Source organism: Phoxinus phoxinus, assembly GCF_949152265.1.
Source record: "Phoxinus phoxinus genome assembly, chromosome: 1".
Classification (NCBI taxonomy): Eukaryota; Metazoa; Chordata; class Actinopteri; order Cypriniformes; family Leuciscidae; genus Phoxinus; species Phoxinus phoxinus.
Genome location: NC_136876.1, coordinates 31,246,551 through 31,259,557, shown reverse-complemented (window position 1 = coordinate 31,259,557; position 13,007 = coordinate 31,246,551). Strand labels below are relative to the sequence as shown.

At 37.6% G+C, this 13,007-nt stretch overlaps 1 protein-coding gene across 3 annotated transcripts; it reads left to right on the top strand.

Moving 5' to 3' along the window:
- Positions 1 to 3,425: 3,425 nt before the first annotated feature.
- Positions 3,426 to 12,940, top strand: engase (endo-beta-N-acetylglucosaminidase; the record flags this gene model as incomplete). 3 transcript variants are annotated; one of them, XM_079634225.1, is made up of 14 exons in its annotated part: positions 3,426 to 3,687; positions 3,844 to 3,917; positions 4,004 to 4,205; positions 4,328 to 4,465; positions 6,179 to 6,333; positions 6,428 to 6,576; positions 6,686 to 6,857; positions 8,280 to 8,383; positions 9,494 to 9,605; positions 10,517 to 10,701; positions 10,773 to 10,915; positions 11,007 to 11,106; positions 11,503 to 11,614; positions 12,569 to 12,940. In XM_079634225.1, the coding sequence occupies exons 3-14, from the start codon at positions 4,199 to 4,201 to the stop codon at positions 12,938 to 12,940; spliced, it is 1,749 nt and encodes a 582-aa protein (XP_079490351.1). In that variant the 5' UTR covers positions 3,426 to 3,687; positions 3,844 to 3,917; positions 4,004 to 4,198. The 3 variants fall into 3 exon arrangements, with proteins under 3 accessions (XP_079490351.1, XP_079490350.1, XP_079490349.1); XM_079634224.1 differs by having other exon boundaries at positions 3,454 to 3,687; positions 4,317 to 4,465; XM_079634223.1 differs by having other exon boundaries at positions 3,454 to 3,687; positions 4,004 to 4,246.
- Between the last annotated feature and the right edge of the window lie 67 nt (positions 12,941 to 13,007).

The following is a 13,007-nucleotide window of genomic DNA, read 5'->3' as shown; positions in this document are numbered from 1 at the left end:
ACATCCCATTCAGAAGTAGTATTGGAAGTTTGGCAGATTGAAATTAATTCAACCTCTAAGAAACACAAAAAGAAACACGTATGTGCATTATAGCTTGCTGCCACATCACAAAATGGTGAACCTATTATATTTTTTCTTTATATTCAAAACATTTTCAGACTTTTTTTTCTAAAAGAATTTAATGGATGCTATCTTTTGAACTCTTGGCATGAAAACAAACTGAGGTTTCTACCATTCTTTCATGATTTTTCATGTTCATCACTATTTCAAAATAAAGGTCTGAACACGCCTTAGGAGTATGAAAATATTCTTGTTGCAAATTGATAAATTACGGCTCCTCTGTAATTTATTTTGAAAATCAGTCACCAAATATGTAAACTAGAGATTGTAAGCTTTCAAATGATATATAGTTTGTCAAGATTAGTTTAGGTTTAGTATAGAATATTACTGTTTAAAATATGTAATGGCTGATGCCAATATAAGGGGTTAACCCCATATCTGGAATGGTAATGCTTGAAAGTTCTGTTTTCTCCGATTTGGGGTACAGGGGAGAACTTTGGTTATACCAGCTGTAATCCACTAGACAGAAAGGTCATCCTGGTCTTAAATTGAAGCTTATAAACTTGGGAAGTTTTTCATGTACATTTGAGGCAGTGATATGTATAATAAAATGCTTGAAAATGATCACTTTTGATGACAATTTGTCAGGCGGACAGACATTTTTTAGTCTTTTGGGGTATGTTGGGGGTGATATTTGACAGCAAAAAGGCAGAAATCCCCGGAAATTTTTTCTGCTAGTTTCCCCTATGTGTCAGGATACACCATGCAAAATTTTAGGGTTATATGACCATTTATGTAGCTGCAGTAGCTTAATATTCACAATTACATAATTCCGTCAATAGCTTTTCCCAAAAAGGACGTTTTTTGGCCCCTGAGACCAAACGGGGCCGAGTTGGGGGTGGTCATTATCAACTTGTGATGGCCCAAGGTATAAGATAATAGGAAATAATAGTGAAAAAAAGGTAGCAAAAAACATCCTGAGGAGTGGACCTGGCTCCCGGCCTATTAGGGATCATGCGGTGGAACCGAGTCAAAGCATTCTCGTGTATAAATATACGCAATTAGTTAAAACTATTTTGGTATTGATATCTTAATGGTGCGTTCACACCGGACGCGAATAGCGCGTCAGGCGCGAGTGATTTCAATGTTAAGTCAATGCAAAGACGCGTTACGCGCGTAAAAGCGTCCGGTGTGTAGGGACCGTAAGACTGCTTACTCTATAGAACAATGGCAAGGAAAAATCGGGAAAAATAACTTTATCACGCTCCGAGAGCCCCCTAGTGGTCGGGAACATTTCCGCTGTGTTGGGCCTTTATTTCTGTTGTGTTGTATCTTATTTCCGTTGTGTTGTATCTTATTTCCGTTGTGTTGTATCTTATTTCCGTTGTGTTGTATCTTATTTCCGTTGTGTTGTATCTTATTTCCGTTGTGTTGTATCTTATTTCCGTTGTGTTGTATCTTATTTCCGTTGTGTTGTATCTTATTTCCGTTGTGTTGTATCTTATTTCCGTTGTGTTGTATCTTATTTCCGTTGTGTTGTATCTTATTTCCGCTGTGTTGTATCTTATTTCCGTTGTGTTGTATCTTATTTCCGTTGTGTTGTATCTTATTTCCTATGTGTTGTATCTTATTTCCGTTGTGTTGCATCTTATTTCCGTTGTGTTGCAGCTTATTTCCGTTGCGTTGTGGTAAATTTCTGTTGTGTTGTGGTTTATTTCCGTTATGTTGTACATGTTGTGTTGTAAATTTTCTGTTGTGTTGTTGTTTATTTCCGTTGTGTTGTACATTTTCCGTTGTGTTTGGCTTATATCCGTTCATCCGTTGTGTTGTGGATTCATTTCGTTGTGTTGTGAATTTATGTTTGCTTTTTACATTTCGTTGTGTTGCGCACTACTGGGCCACTGTAGTTATATATCACAATAAGGAAAGAAAAGACTATCGCAACTTCCTTTTCATGGCGAATTTAAACATGCACATCCATCTCAAATAACTGAGAAGTTAAATTTGTGTATGAATAGTAACAGCTGAACTAAAGGCATTGCTTTTTGTTTAAAAAAACAGGCTTAGCTCAATGAAACATTTAGGTATTGTTCCTTCATTTCTAATGTCAGAAAGGAGCATTTATAGTCTCTGTAACCAGTTGTGTTGTATCTTTTCATTGCCAGAACATTGCAGTTTGTTCTGAGCCTTTCTGGCAGGAACGGGACTGGCCTCTAAAATCACCCCGGGGGGCATCAGAGGATTGATCCATGCTGTGGTGTAACACAAAAAACACAAAGCCCATTGCTCTGAGGGCCAAACAGACCTAATATGGGCCATCAATACATTCGGTCCAACACGTCCACAGGAATGATGTTCAATGCATATTTTGCTTATTTCATAAGAATTCTAATTTAAATGTCTAAATTATATGTTTTTTTTCCCCCCCGAACCACAATGACCTATTATGGAAGCATATACTAAAGCAAAGGGAAAAAGGAAAAGAATGACAGGAAATGATAGGGATGACAATACACATTCGAGTCAAGTTCCAGCTAACCTTGGCTACATGTTGACAGTTTCTCTGTTTGAATGTTTGCACAAAGTAAACTTGCCACAAGTAAATAGATGGATGAATATTTATTGTGAGTGCACAAGCATTTGATGTGTTGCTAAAACATTTGATTGGTGATATTGGTCTTATAAAGTGGATTTATAAACTTTTGAAGAAGCTTAAATGAAGCTTCCAGATTTCCATGGCATTCATCTATCCTGTTAAAAGCACTCGATTCAGACATGCGGGCCACTGACTACTGAAAGAGAAAAACCCCCAGAAGAGAATCATTGTGCCGCCAACAAATGTTCTGGATGATTTTTCTACAAAAAGAGAATGGACATGAGAGGTATTGTAGCATTCTGGATGAAAAAAAAAAAAAGATAATAGGTGTGAATTATTCATTCATTAATATATTTCGCTCCTCTCTAATTCAGATTTGTACAGATGAATACTTAATATTTTAACTAGAAACTGGAGGCCTCACACAGTGAAGCCTTATGGCATAACATGGTTAAATAATATTTTGGTAATTGGTTATTTATTCTAAAGTGTTTCCATGAATCACAGTTGTAACTACTTCTCGTCTTGTTTATTGTCACACTTTCGAGTCTCAAATGATCACTTCAGTGGCTGGTTTGTTTACCTTTTTTATCTGCAGTGCATGTAAGATGGCTGGAAAATTCGCAATACTTTTTTAAAAGGACTTTATAGCTTTTTAAGAGTGCTGAAAATAAACATGAGAAATATGTGTTGATAAACAGTTCATACACCAGTCATTTACACGTCTAGTCTACTGCCCTCTAGTGGAGATTTAAAGCAACCTCTTCACGCAGGATCTCTCAACTCACGTACTGCACTTATCAGCCAATCAAAGCTCAGGCGGAAGAAGGCTGTTCTTTCTGCTCTCTAACTGAGAGGTGTATTATTACTTCAAATCACCTTTATCTGTCAACTAACTAACGTTACCTGTTGACGTTTTTGTAAATGGAAAGTGTTTCTACAAAAGACAAAGATAAAATGACACCCCGGAAACGAAAAAGGGAAAACGAAACTACAAGCAGCAAGATTCCTAGTAAAACGGAAGAGATCAGGTAATTTAGTTAGTTATGATTTATCCGTTTTCTGTATTATATCTGAAAACCATGTGAATCAAAGCAGCATTTTATTTCCCTTACAAGATGTTATAGCTATACATAGTTATAACATCCCTTATAACGACATGTTCTTATCTTTGGTTGTTTATTCAGGTCGTCTTGCCTCGATCAACCAGGCGATCAAAGTGTTCATGAAGTCGTAACTTACGAGTCATCCACGTTGCCAGGTATTTAATACATATTATATGCTGCGTTTTATTCTTTCAAGAAGATTATTGATCTTACAAGGCCTTCATTTTCTGTGGTCTAACAGCAATCCACTATGATCCTGAAACAACTGCGCCCATCAGCTGCAGTCTGAAGTCTCTCGAAGAGCTGTTATCATGGACAAGAAAGGAAGCAAGTCCATTTAATGTGGCCACTGTGCCCCTGGCTAGCAGGTTTCCTTCACTGGACAGCTGCCCTAGGCGTACATTAGTGTCCCATGACATGATGGGTGGCTACCTGGATGACAGGTACAACTCAGAGTTTGATTTTAGCCTGATTTTCAATCACGGTATGTTGCTTTCATGAAGCCATTTTTATCTAGTCTTCAGTATCTTCATGGTCCTTTTCTTTCCGCTGAGGTTCATTCAAGGCACAGAGATGGAGATGCCGTATGCCTTCTATCACTGGGAGTATATTGACATCTTCAACTACTTCAGTCATCAGATGGCAACCATTCCTCCTGCTGTTTGGACGAATGCAGCACATAAGCATGGAGTGCTCTCTATAGGTGAGTCTCTTGGTGGGTTCAGTTTATGGGCCAAAATCACAGTCTTAAGGCCTGTTTACGATATATAGTTCTATAGTTTTAAGATATAGTTCTAAAATTTGTTCTCAATATTAAAGAATAGCAGAGTCCACACCACAGTTATAACGATAACGGCACAGAGAAACGATATTGTTGGAGTCCCTTTCAGAACGATTTTATCCATCTGATGAACGATTGAAAATATTGACACCCAATCAGAATCAATCCTGCTATAATGAGCTCGAGCATTTAGAGCGACAGATAAGCACGATTAGAATAAACCGAACCATATATCGTTCGCTGGTGTGGACTGTAATATAGTTATCGTTATAGTTCTCTATATAGTTAACATTGTTGGTGTTTACACAACAACGATGTACTAAAAACTGAAACTTTTTTCCTTTTTGTTTAAAAAAAAAAATCCCCGTTTACACGAATCTGCGAAAATGACTAAAACCGTGTATTATTCATGCCAGGCCAGTAGTTGGCGAGGTCAATTTATAAAGGAACACTACGCGCTTATAGACTGAACACATAATACGCATGCGCATGATTTCACTGTTTTCACAAATTGACATTTTTGTTGTTTAGACGGAGACGATAGCGGTATTGTTTTCAAAAACGTTCACTTTGTAACCCGTTTGCGAAAGCTTGCATTTTAAGGCCCCCAAAATGCCACTGTCGTGTAAATGAACAGCCAAAACTAATGAAAAAAAATTCAACAAAAAACAACAACTAATAAACGTTTTCCGTTTAGTTGAAAACGGTTTTGTGTAAATAGCCCATCAAACATATTAGCCTTGCTGTAAAAAGAATATCCTTGTGGAAAACAATTACACTTTAGCATACTTTTTAAAAGAAGTACAGAAATAATTATATTTATATAACACAATATTTAAATAACACAAAGTACGATAATTTCAAGAATGTCAGTAACCAAACAGTTGATGTACCCCATGGACTTCCATAGTTCTTTCCCCCCCATTATATGGAAGTCAATGAGGTAGTTCAACTGTCTGGTTACTGACATTCTTCAAAATATCTTCCTTTGTGTTCAGCAGAAGAAAGAAATTCATACAGGTTTGAAACAACTTGAGGGTGAGTAAATGATGACAGAATTTTCATTTTGAAGTGAACAATCCCTTTAACCTGATGCTGTTCTAAACCATATGTTTATTCTTTTTTCTGTGTAGCACAAAAGGAGAAATTTAGCAGAATGTCCAAGCTGCTCTTTTCCATAAAATAGACAGCAGATAGTGACTGACCTGTGGCTGTCAAGCACTCTAAAAGGACAAAACAGCACCATAAACATAGCCCATATGACTTGTGCACTATATTCAAAGGCGGTTTATGATAAAATTATTATTATTATATGACAGCTTTGTGTGAGAATAATGAGTTAAATTTCAGTATGCTTCAAAAAGCTATTATATGCATAATATAGCACACAAGTCATATAGACGCTCTGATTATACTTTTAAAGTGGCAGGTTGATAGCAGTGGTCTCAGTGTAATGGCATGGGACAAGAGCTGCCTGGGCGTTCCACAAAATGTCTGCTTTTGTGCTCCAAGGAAGAAAATCTATTAGTTTGCAATGACATGAGAGTGAGTAAATGATGACAGAATTGTCATTAACCACATCACCTTTATAGACAAGTGTAAATCAGAATGGATGTATTGAAATTCCCCTCTAAGGCACATTCATCACAGAGTGGACAGATGGAGCCAAGATATGTGAGGCCTTCCTTGCAGATGAGGAGAGTTACCGCGCAGCTGCTGATAAGCTGGTTCAGATTTCCCACTGCTACGGCTTCGATGGCTGGCTCATTAACATAGAAAATGTGCTGAGTGTGAGTAAACAAGGCATATCTGATTGGAGGATTATACAGTCACTATGTTGACATAATGTCTAATAGTTTATGTACTTTATGACTGACTCCTCAGGAGACTGCAGTGAAGAACACTGGTCACTTTCTGCGCTATCTCACAGATCAGATGCATGAGCGCGTTCCTGGCAGTGTGGTGATCTGGTATGACAGCGTACTGAAGAACGGCACACTCAACTGGCAGAATGAACTCAATGATGACAACAGGCAAGTGATGGGCTTGAGGGCTTCTGCAGGGGGGGATTCAGGTCTGTGAGATTTATACGGTAGGTTTTGTACAAATTATGCCATCAGCTTCCTTTTGTCATCCTATCAGAATGTTTTTTGATGCCTGTGATGGACTATTCACTAACTACAACTGGACAGAGCAGAGTCTGGAGAGGATGAAGTCTTACTCTGCCGCTCAAGGCCGCTTTGCTGACATCTATGTTGGCGTTGATGTGTTTGCAAGAGGGAAGGTGATAGGAGGGAAATTTGAGACGAATAAAGTTAGTGAAGTTTTTTATACTTTTTTTTTTTTTTTTTTTTACACTACCTTTCAGAAGTTTGGGGTCGGGAAGATTTTATGTTTTCGAAAGAAGTCTCATATGCTCACTAGGGATGCTCATTTCGGTTCATTTTCCTGACCAACAACCGCCGCTCGTTATCCGATTATTAATCGTTAACTGATAAGATTATAATATTGAATTGCCATTAAATCAAAATAAAATTAACTAGTGTCTGTGACCCGTTAAAAATACCAAAAAAAAGGATCACAGGTTTATTTTAACGTGCAAACAGCAGCATGCAGAACAGATCAACAACAGAACCTGGATCCACATCAAATGATCACGCACCTGCAGCATTTCTGACAGTGACAACTGAGAAAAACAGAATGTAATAATATAAAAAAACTAAAATAGGTCTACACTAAATATATTTTTTAAACTTAAATAATTAACAAATAAGATGACAAGAAGAAAACACTGAATCAGTTTGTAGCTTTGAAAAAACAGGGTTTTCCCCCCCATCAGACTACGTTTTTTCGTCAAATAAAAATAGCAGGCCTTCCTCAATCCACAGCTTGTCTAGTTGTTATTTAAAAAAACATGTCTACATGATGTGGGGTTAGTCTGGGTCTCCGGTGGCACAGATGTCCCGGAAATACAGAGATAACGTATCGCTAGAGTGGCCAACTTCGGAAAGCGCCTTTCATTTGCTTGTGGATGTTTGCTTCGCAAGTGATTGCCTATTGCATTGTACTTGCACTACTGCTTTATTTTAATACAGCGTAGCATATTTTGCAAGTAACTTCGTCTCCCTTTCTGTCGAAATGGTCACACACAGTAGGCTACTTCTTTTCGCTTGCTCAGCGAAATATGTCTTTAGGCGCGTGCGGTTGCGCGTGCCGATGCACCCCGTGAGTTCACAAATAGAGGCTATATACTATTTTTTGTCAAAATTGTTACTTTCGGGTAACGGTTAAACGGTCAATATGAGCATCCCTAATGCTCACCAATGCAAAAATACAGTAAAAACAGGAATATTGTGATATATTATTACAATTTTAAAAAAAGTTTTCTAATGTAGTATGTTTAAAATATATATATCTTTTATGTAATTTTTGTAAATGTAATTTATTCATGTGATTGCAAAGCTGAATTTTCAGCATCATTACTCCAGTCTTCAGTGTCACATGGTTCTTCAGAAATCATTCTAATATGCTGATTTGCTGCTCAAGAAACATTTCTTGTTATTATCAATGTTGAAAACAGTTGTGCTGCTTAATATTTTTGTGGACAATTTTCAAGATCGTTTGATAAACAAAGTTCAATAGAACTGACTAACTGTACATCCATAATTTCTCAGTGTATTTGGCTAAAGGTACGCAGAGAATAAATAAGCAATCTTTTTGTTTTGTTTTTCATTAGGCTCTGGAGCTGATTCGCAAGTATGAGCTTTCAACAGCCATCTTTGCTCCTGGTTGGGTCTACGAATCCCACGAAAAGGCAGATTTTCGTCAAAACCAGGACAAGTACGCTCCTTTCTTGAACTAATCACAGTGCGCTTGCTGTTCTGCGATGAAATATGTGTGTAAACACACTAGGGCTGCACGATATTGGAAAAAAATTACATTGCGATATTTTTTTCCCCAACGATATATATTGCGATATTGAGAGCCATAACTCCAGGCTAAAGACAATAATTACCATTCCATGATATTAATAATTTCACTAATAAGCAAGCTTCATTACAAGTGACAAAAAGGGTCACTTAATATTTTATTCCAAAATTAGAACATTTCTGTAAACACAAAAGCAGAACACATTTTTAAATAAAACAGCAGCTTTACACCAACCCCCTGATTGGTTTACAACAATAAATATATTTTTTATAAAACAACTTAAGCATTTTGGTTCACATTCTTTTAAGTCAACTTTTCTTAGCCAAAGTGCCAAAGTAAAACTGTTGATGTTGGTCATCATAATCATATGAAATAAACAAAATTATATAAAACTTTAATATATTTTGTATTAAATCTTCTAAACAGATTAGACAACATTTTTCTGTAAACAGAAAAAGCCGAACACATTTAAACAGCAGCTTTACACCATACAGCTTTATCACCAGCAGCTTTATCATTCAGATGTGTTGAAATGCTGGCTGCCATTCTGTCAGCGTCGCCGCTCCCGTCAAGAGCTGAGGGAGCACCAAAAAAATAGCCTAATGAAAAATCAATAATTCTAATGCCGATATTATTTCAGTATAGAAATACAGACATCCCGGAAGTTCCGGGAGTCTCCCGCATATTGATAGCGGCTGATGCCCGCGAATTAGTTCAAATCTCCGGAATCTAGAGCGAGCGCGCCCGCGAGACAGAGACTGTGCTCCAAACCCCGCAGCGCGTGCACGGCAGAGAGAGCAAGAGACCGCGCGCGTGCCTCATGAAGCGCATTTAAAATCTCCCGCTGGTGCTACTGTACTGTGCTACTACCCTTCACATCGCATGTTCCGACGATGTGACTATCGCTCACTCGCACATCGCGATGTCGATGTTAAAATCGAATATCGTTCAGCCCTAAAACACACACACACACACACAAGCAAACTTCACTGATGTGTATTATCTGACCACTCTTCTAAGGTTTTGGAGCTTGCTGTCTGAGTTCCTTTATATCCACCGGCCCTCGTCTAGCCTTCCTTTCATCTCCTCATTTTGTCAGGGCTTTGGAAAGAACTTGTACTGGAGAGGACAGGTACATTACACACAGTCACACTAAGATTCTCTTCTACACCTATGTGATACATTGGTGGCATTTTTCCTGGTGTCAAAGGCAAAGTTTTGATGATGAAGTACACAAATGTTCTCAGATAACTACATAACATAAGAACCCAATAAAATAAAATGTCTGTTGACCCTTTTGCTGCCTTAACCCTCAAAAGCAAGTAGTCCTAGTCATGGCTTACTGTGATGAAACTTCATAAAACTTGAATGCTACACACACAATAATTGGTAGCATATCAGCTATAGATTTTTATTTATTTATTGGTGTCAGTAGATATTGTAAATGTACTTGTTCATGTGTATTTTCTTACATTTAGATTGCCTTTGCTGTCATCTGACCATCACTTAGAGTTAATGTTTCCCCCCCCCCCCGGTTTCACAGACAAGGCTTAAGCCTAGTCTCAGTTAAAACAGCTCAAACATGAATTTGGAAACAACTTGTATTGACATCTGAAAATATGTCAGTGCCATTGTTTTTGTCTCAAGATTTTTTTCTAAGGCACGTTTATAAAAGCTACTAATAAATGTCCTAATTGAACTAAGGTCTAATCCTGGCTTAAAGGGTTAGTTCACCCAAAAATGAAAATTACTGACAGAACTTTTATTTGTGGGTGAACTAACCCTTTAATCTAAGCCCGATCTGTGAAACCAGGCCTAAAAATACTAATCATTGAATAGCACTGTTAAATGTAATCTTTAGGAAATCTCAAAATGAATATACTATACTTTATCATGTGATGCCTAAATTCACTTGTAGCATTTAAATCATCGATTTTAGTTTTTAGTATTTTATATTGAATTTGTTTTGACAAAATAGTATAGGACATCTTTTAAATATCGATACGTCCATAGTTATTTCTGACTATTTGATGTATGATGTAGGTGGAGATGGAGAGAAGCTGGTTCAATCTGCATGCTCAGGAGATCCAGCCTCTGTACCTCTCTGAGAACATGGAGAATGGGGGCTGGCTGAGAAGCCGTGGCTGCTCAAAGGATGCTTGGATTGGAGGCAACTCTCTGATGGTGGAGGGCATGATTCCATCAGGACTTCCTGAAGTCTGTGCGAGGTACTGGAGGTTTTGTTTTTCCTGGAGTACAAAAAACTTCAATCAAACACCTTCTTTTTGCCCCTTTGTAGGATATTTTCTCTCCATGTTCCCTTGGCCGCCCAGACGTTTGTCTCTTTTGTCTATAAGCCACCTGTGGGTGTGAAGGTGTCCTTGGAGCTTAAAACAATTGATGTTCCCCTGTGCACTTTCAATGGGACGGAGGAAATAGCATGTTAGTGGTTTTTTAGGCCGCCTTCTTCAGACTTTAAGCTGTCATGATAAGGATGTGTAATATTAATCTGCTTTATTGGGTGTGTGTTCAGCTAGCAGTGTCTTTCCAGAAGCGTTAGCAGAGGATAATCAGTTGGTGGAGCAGTTTGTTCAGAATTGTGGTCAGTGGACTTCGGATGGCTGGATTACCAAGTGAGAGTCAACCGTTAATATTATATATACATATACTAAAATAAATACATCATACATCTCTCATACAAATAATGCACAATATTTAATATTTCTGAAGCCATTTTTCTTTTCAACTTTTTCTTAGATTTCTCTAAATCCTAAAACTTTGTTTAAATTAGACTTTGAATAACAGATTTCCAGGGTAACCCTAATAAACCTCACAGTATGTACTGTATATGTGAATGTTGTACTTGCGGATCATCATCATTGTGATTATCCAGTGTTTATGCACAGATTATCCATATTCACTGGCCTGCCATAAGTTTCCGACCCTTGCTTTAAAGTCAAAAAAGTTTTGGTCATAACAAACATCTGATACTCTTTTTCTAATAAATCTTAATGTGGTTTCATGCATAGATGTTTCCTGTTGAAAATGATTGGGTGCTCATTGCGAGAAGTGTGTATTCGTGTTTCCCGAGATGAAGGAGATGAAGACGTCTCCTTTAACTGCAGGATTGGAGAGATTATGGTGAGATACACATAGACAAAACACGCACAGAACATGTTTCACATCATGGGTTGTTATAAAAGCGGTTTTCATTTTATGAGTGAAAGAAGGTCTGTGGTTCACAACAAATTCAGGCCGATACCCATAAGCCAATTATTTTTAAATAGTCTATATATCCAGTTGGTTTAAAAACAAAATGCTTTGAGCTAAAATCAGTATTAAATGCTGAATTTGTAGTGAATCTCACTAAATTTTAAAGTATAAAAAATAGACTTAATAAATTATTAGTGTTTTTAAAAATGGACTTTACAGTAAGTGTAAAGTCCATTTGTAAATGACTTGACTTGTAAATGACTTGCTCATATGTAAATGAGCAAATGTAAAAATATGGAGAAATGAGCAGCACAACTAAAATGCAGTATCAACTGCTATCAGGAATTTGGAAATGTAAAAAAATCTCTAATATTGTCCAATATGGTTGTTTTTTCTCCAAAATAATTTACACGCATTAATCGCTTTAAAAGCACAAGTTTCATATTTGCCTTCTGGGTTGCCCTACATATTGACATTTTGATTAAACATATTGTATACTACCATTCTACATTTTTGTAAGATTTTTATTTTTACGAATTAAATCTCTTATGCTCACCAAGGCTGCATTTATTTAATAAAAAAAAACAGTAAAACCACTAATATTGTCAAATACTATTACAAATGAAAAAATAAAACGTTTATATTTTGAAATGTAATTTATTCCTGTGATGGCAAAGCTGAATGTTCAGCAGCCGTTACTCCAGTTTTTTAGTGTCACATGATTCTTCAGAAATCTTTTGTAACATTATAAAAGTCACTTTTGATTAATGCATAAGTATTATTTTCTTCCAATCTTTCTGACCCCAAACGTCTGAAAAGTAGTGTAAGTGTACGAATAATGTTGGCAGTGGCTAAATTGTCTGTTTGCATTTTTGTGCACAGCTTTTGGATGCAGAGACTCTTCATGCGCCCCTGCAGTCTGTTCAAGGCATCTGCGTGAATGATGTGGTGTGGAAGAAGGACACCACCTTACTTTTGAACACCACCTTACGCTGGCAATATCCCACTCAGCAGGTCCGCCATTTCCGGATACACTGGAGACGTCTCCGTGGTCCTGACCCTCGGATTCGCGCCGGACCCCTGACCCTGATTGGCAGGTCTTACTCCACCCTGTACCGTGTGGTGGAGCTGGAGGTTCCTGCTGCTCCGGGTCTCATTGAGCTGGTGGTGGAGCCTGTGAGCAGAGAAGGATTCAGAGTGCCTGAGGACCGGTGGGGCAGACGCACACTCAGCTACAGTTCCTCAGGGAACTGATTCCAATTTGATAATTCCCATTTCCTTTCTTCTTAAAAGACTTGCAGATACATTAATATTTGTGTTT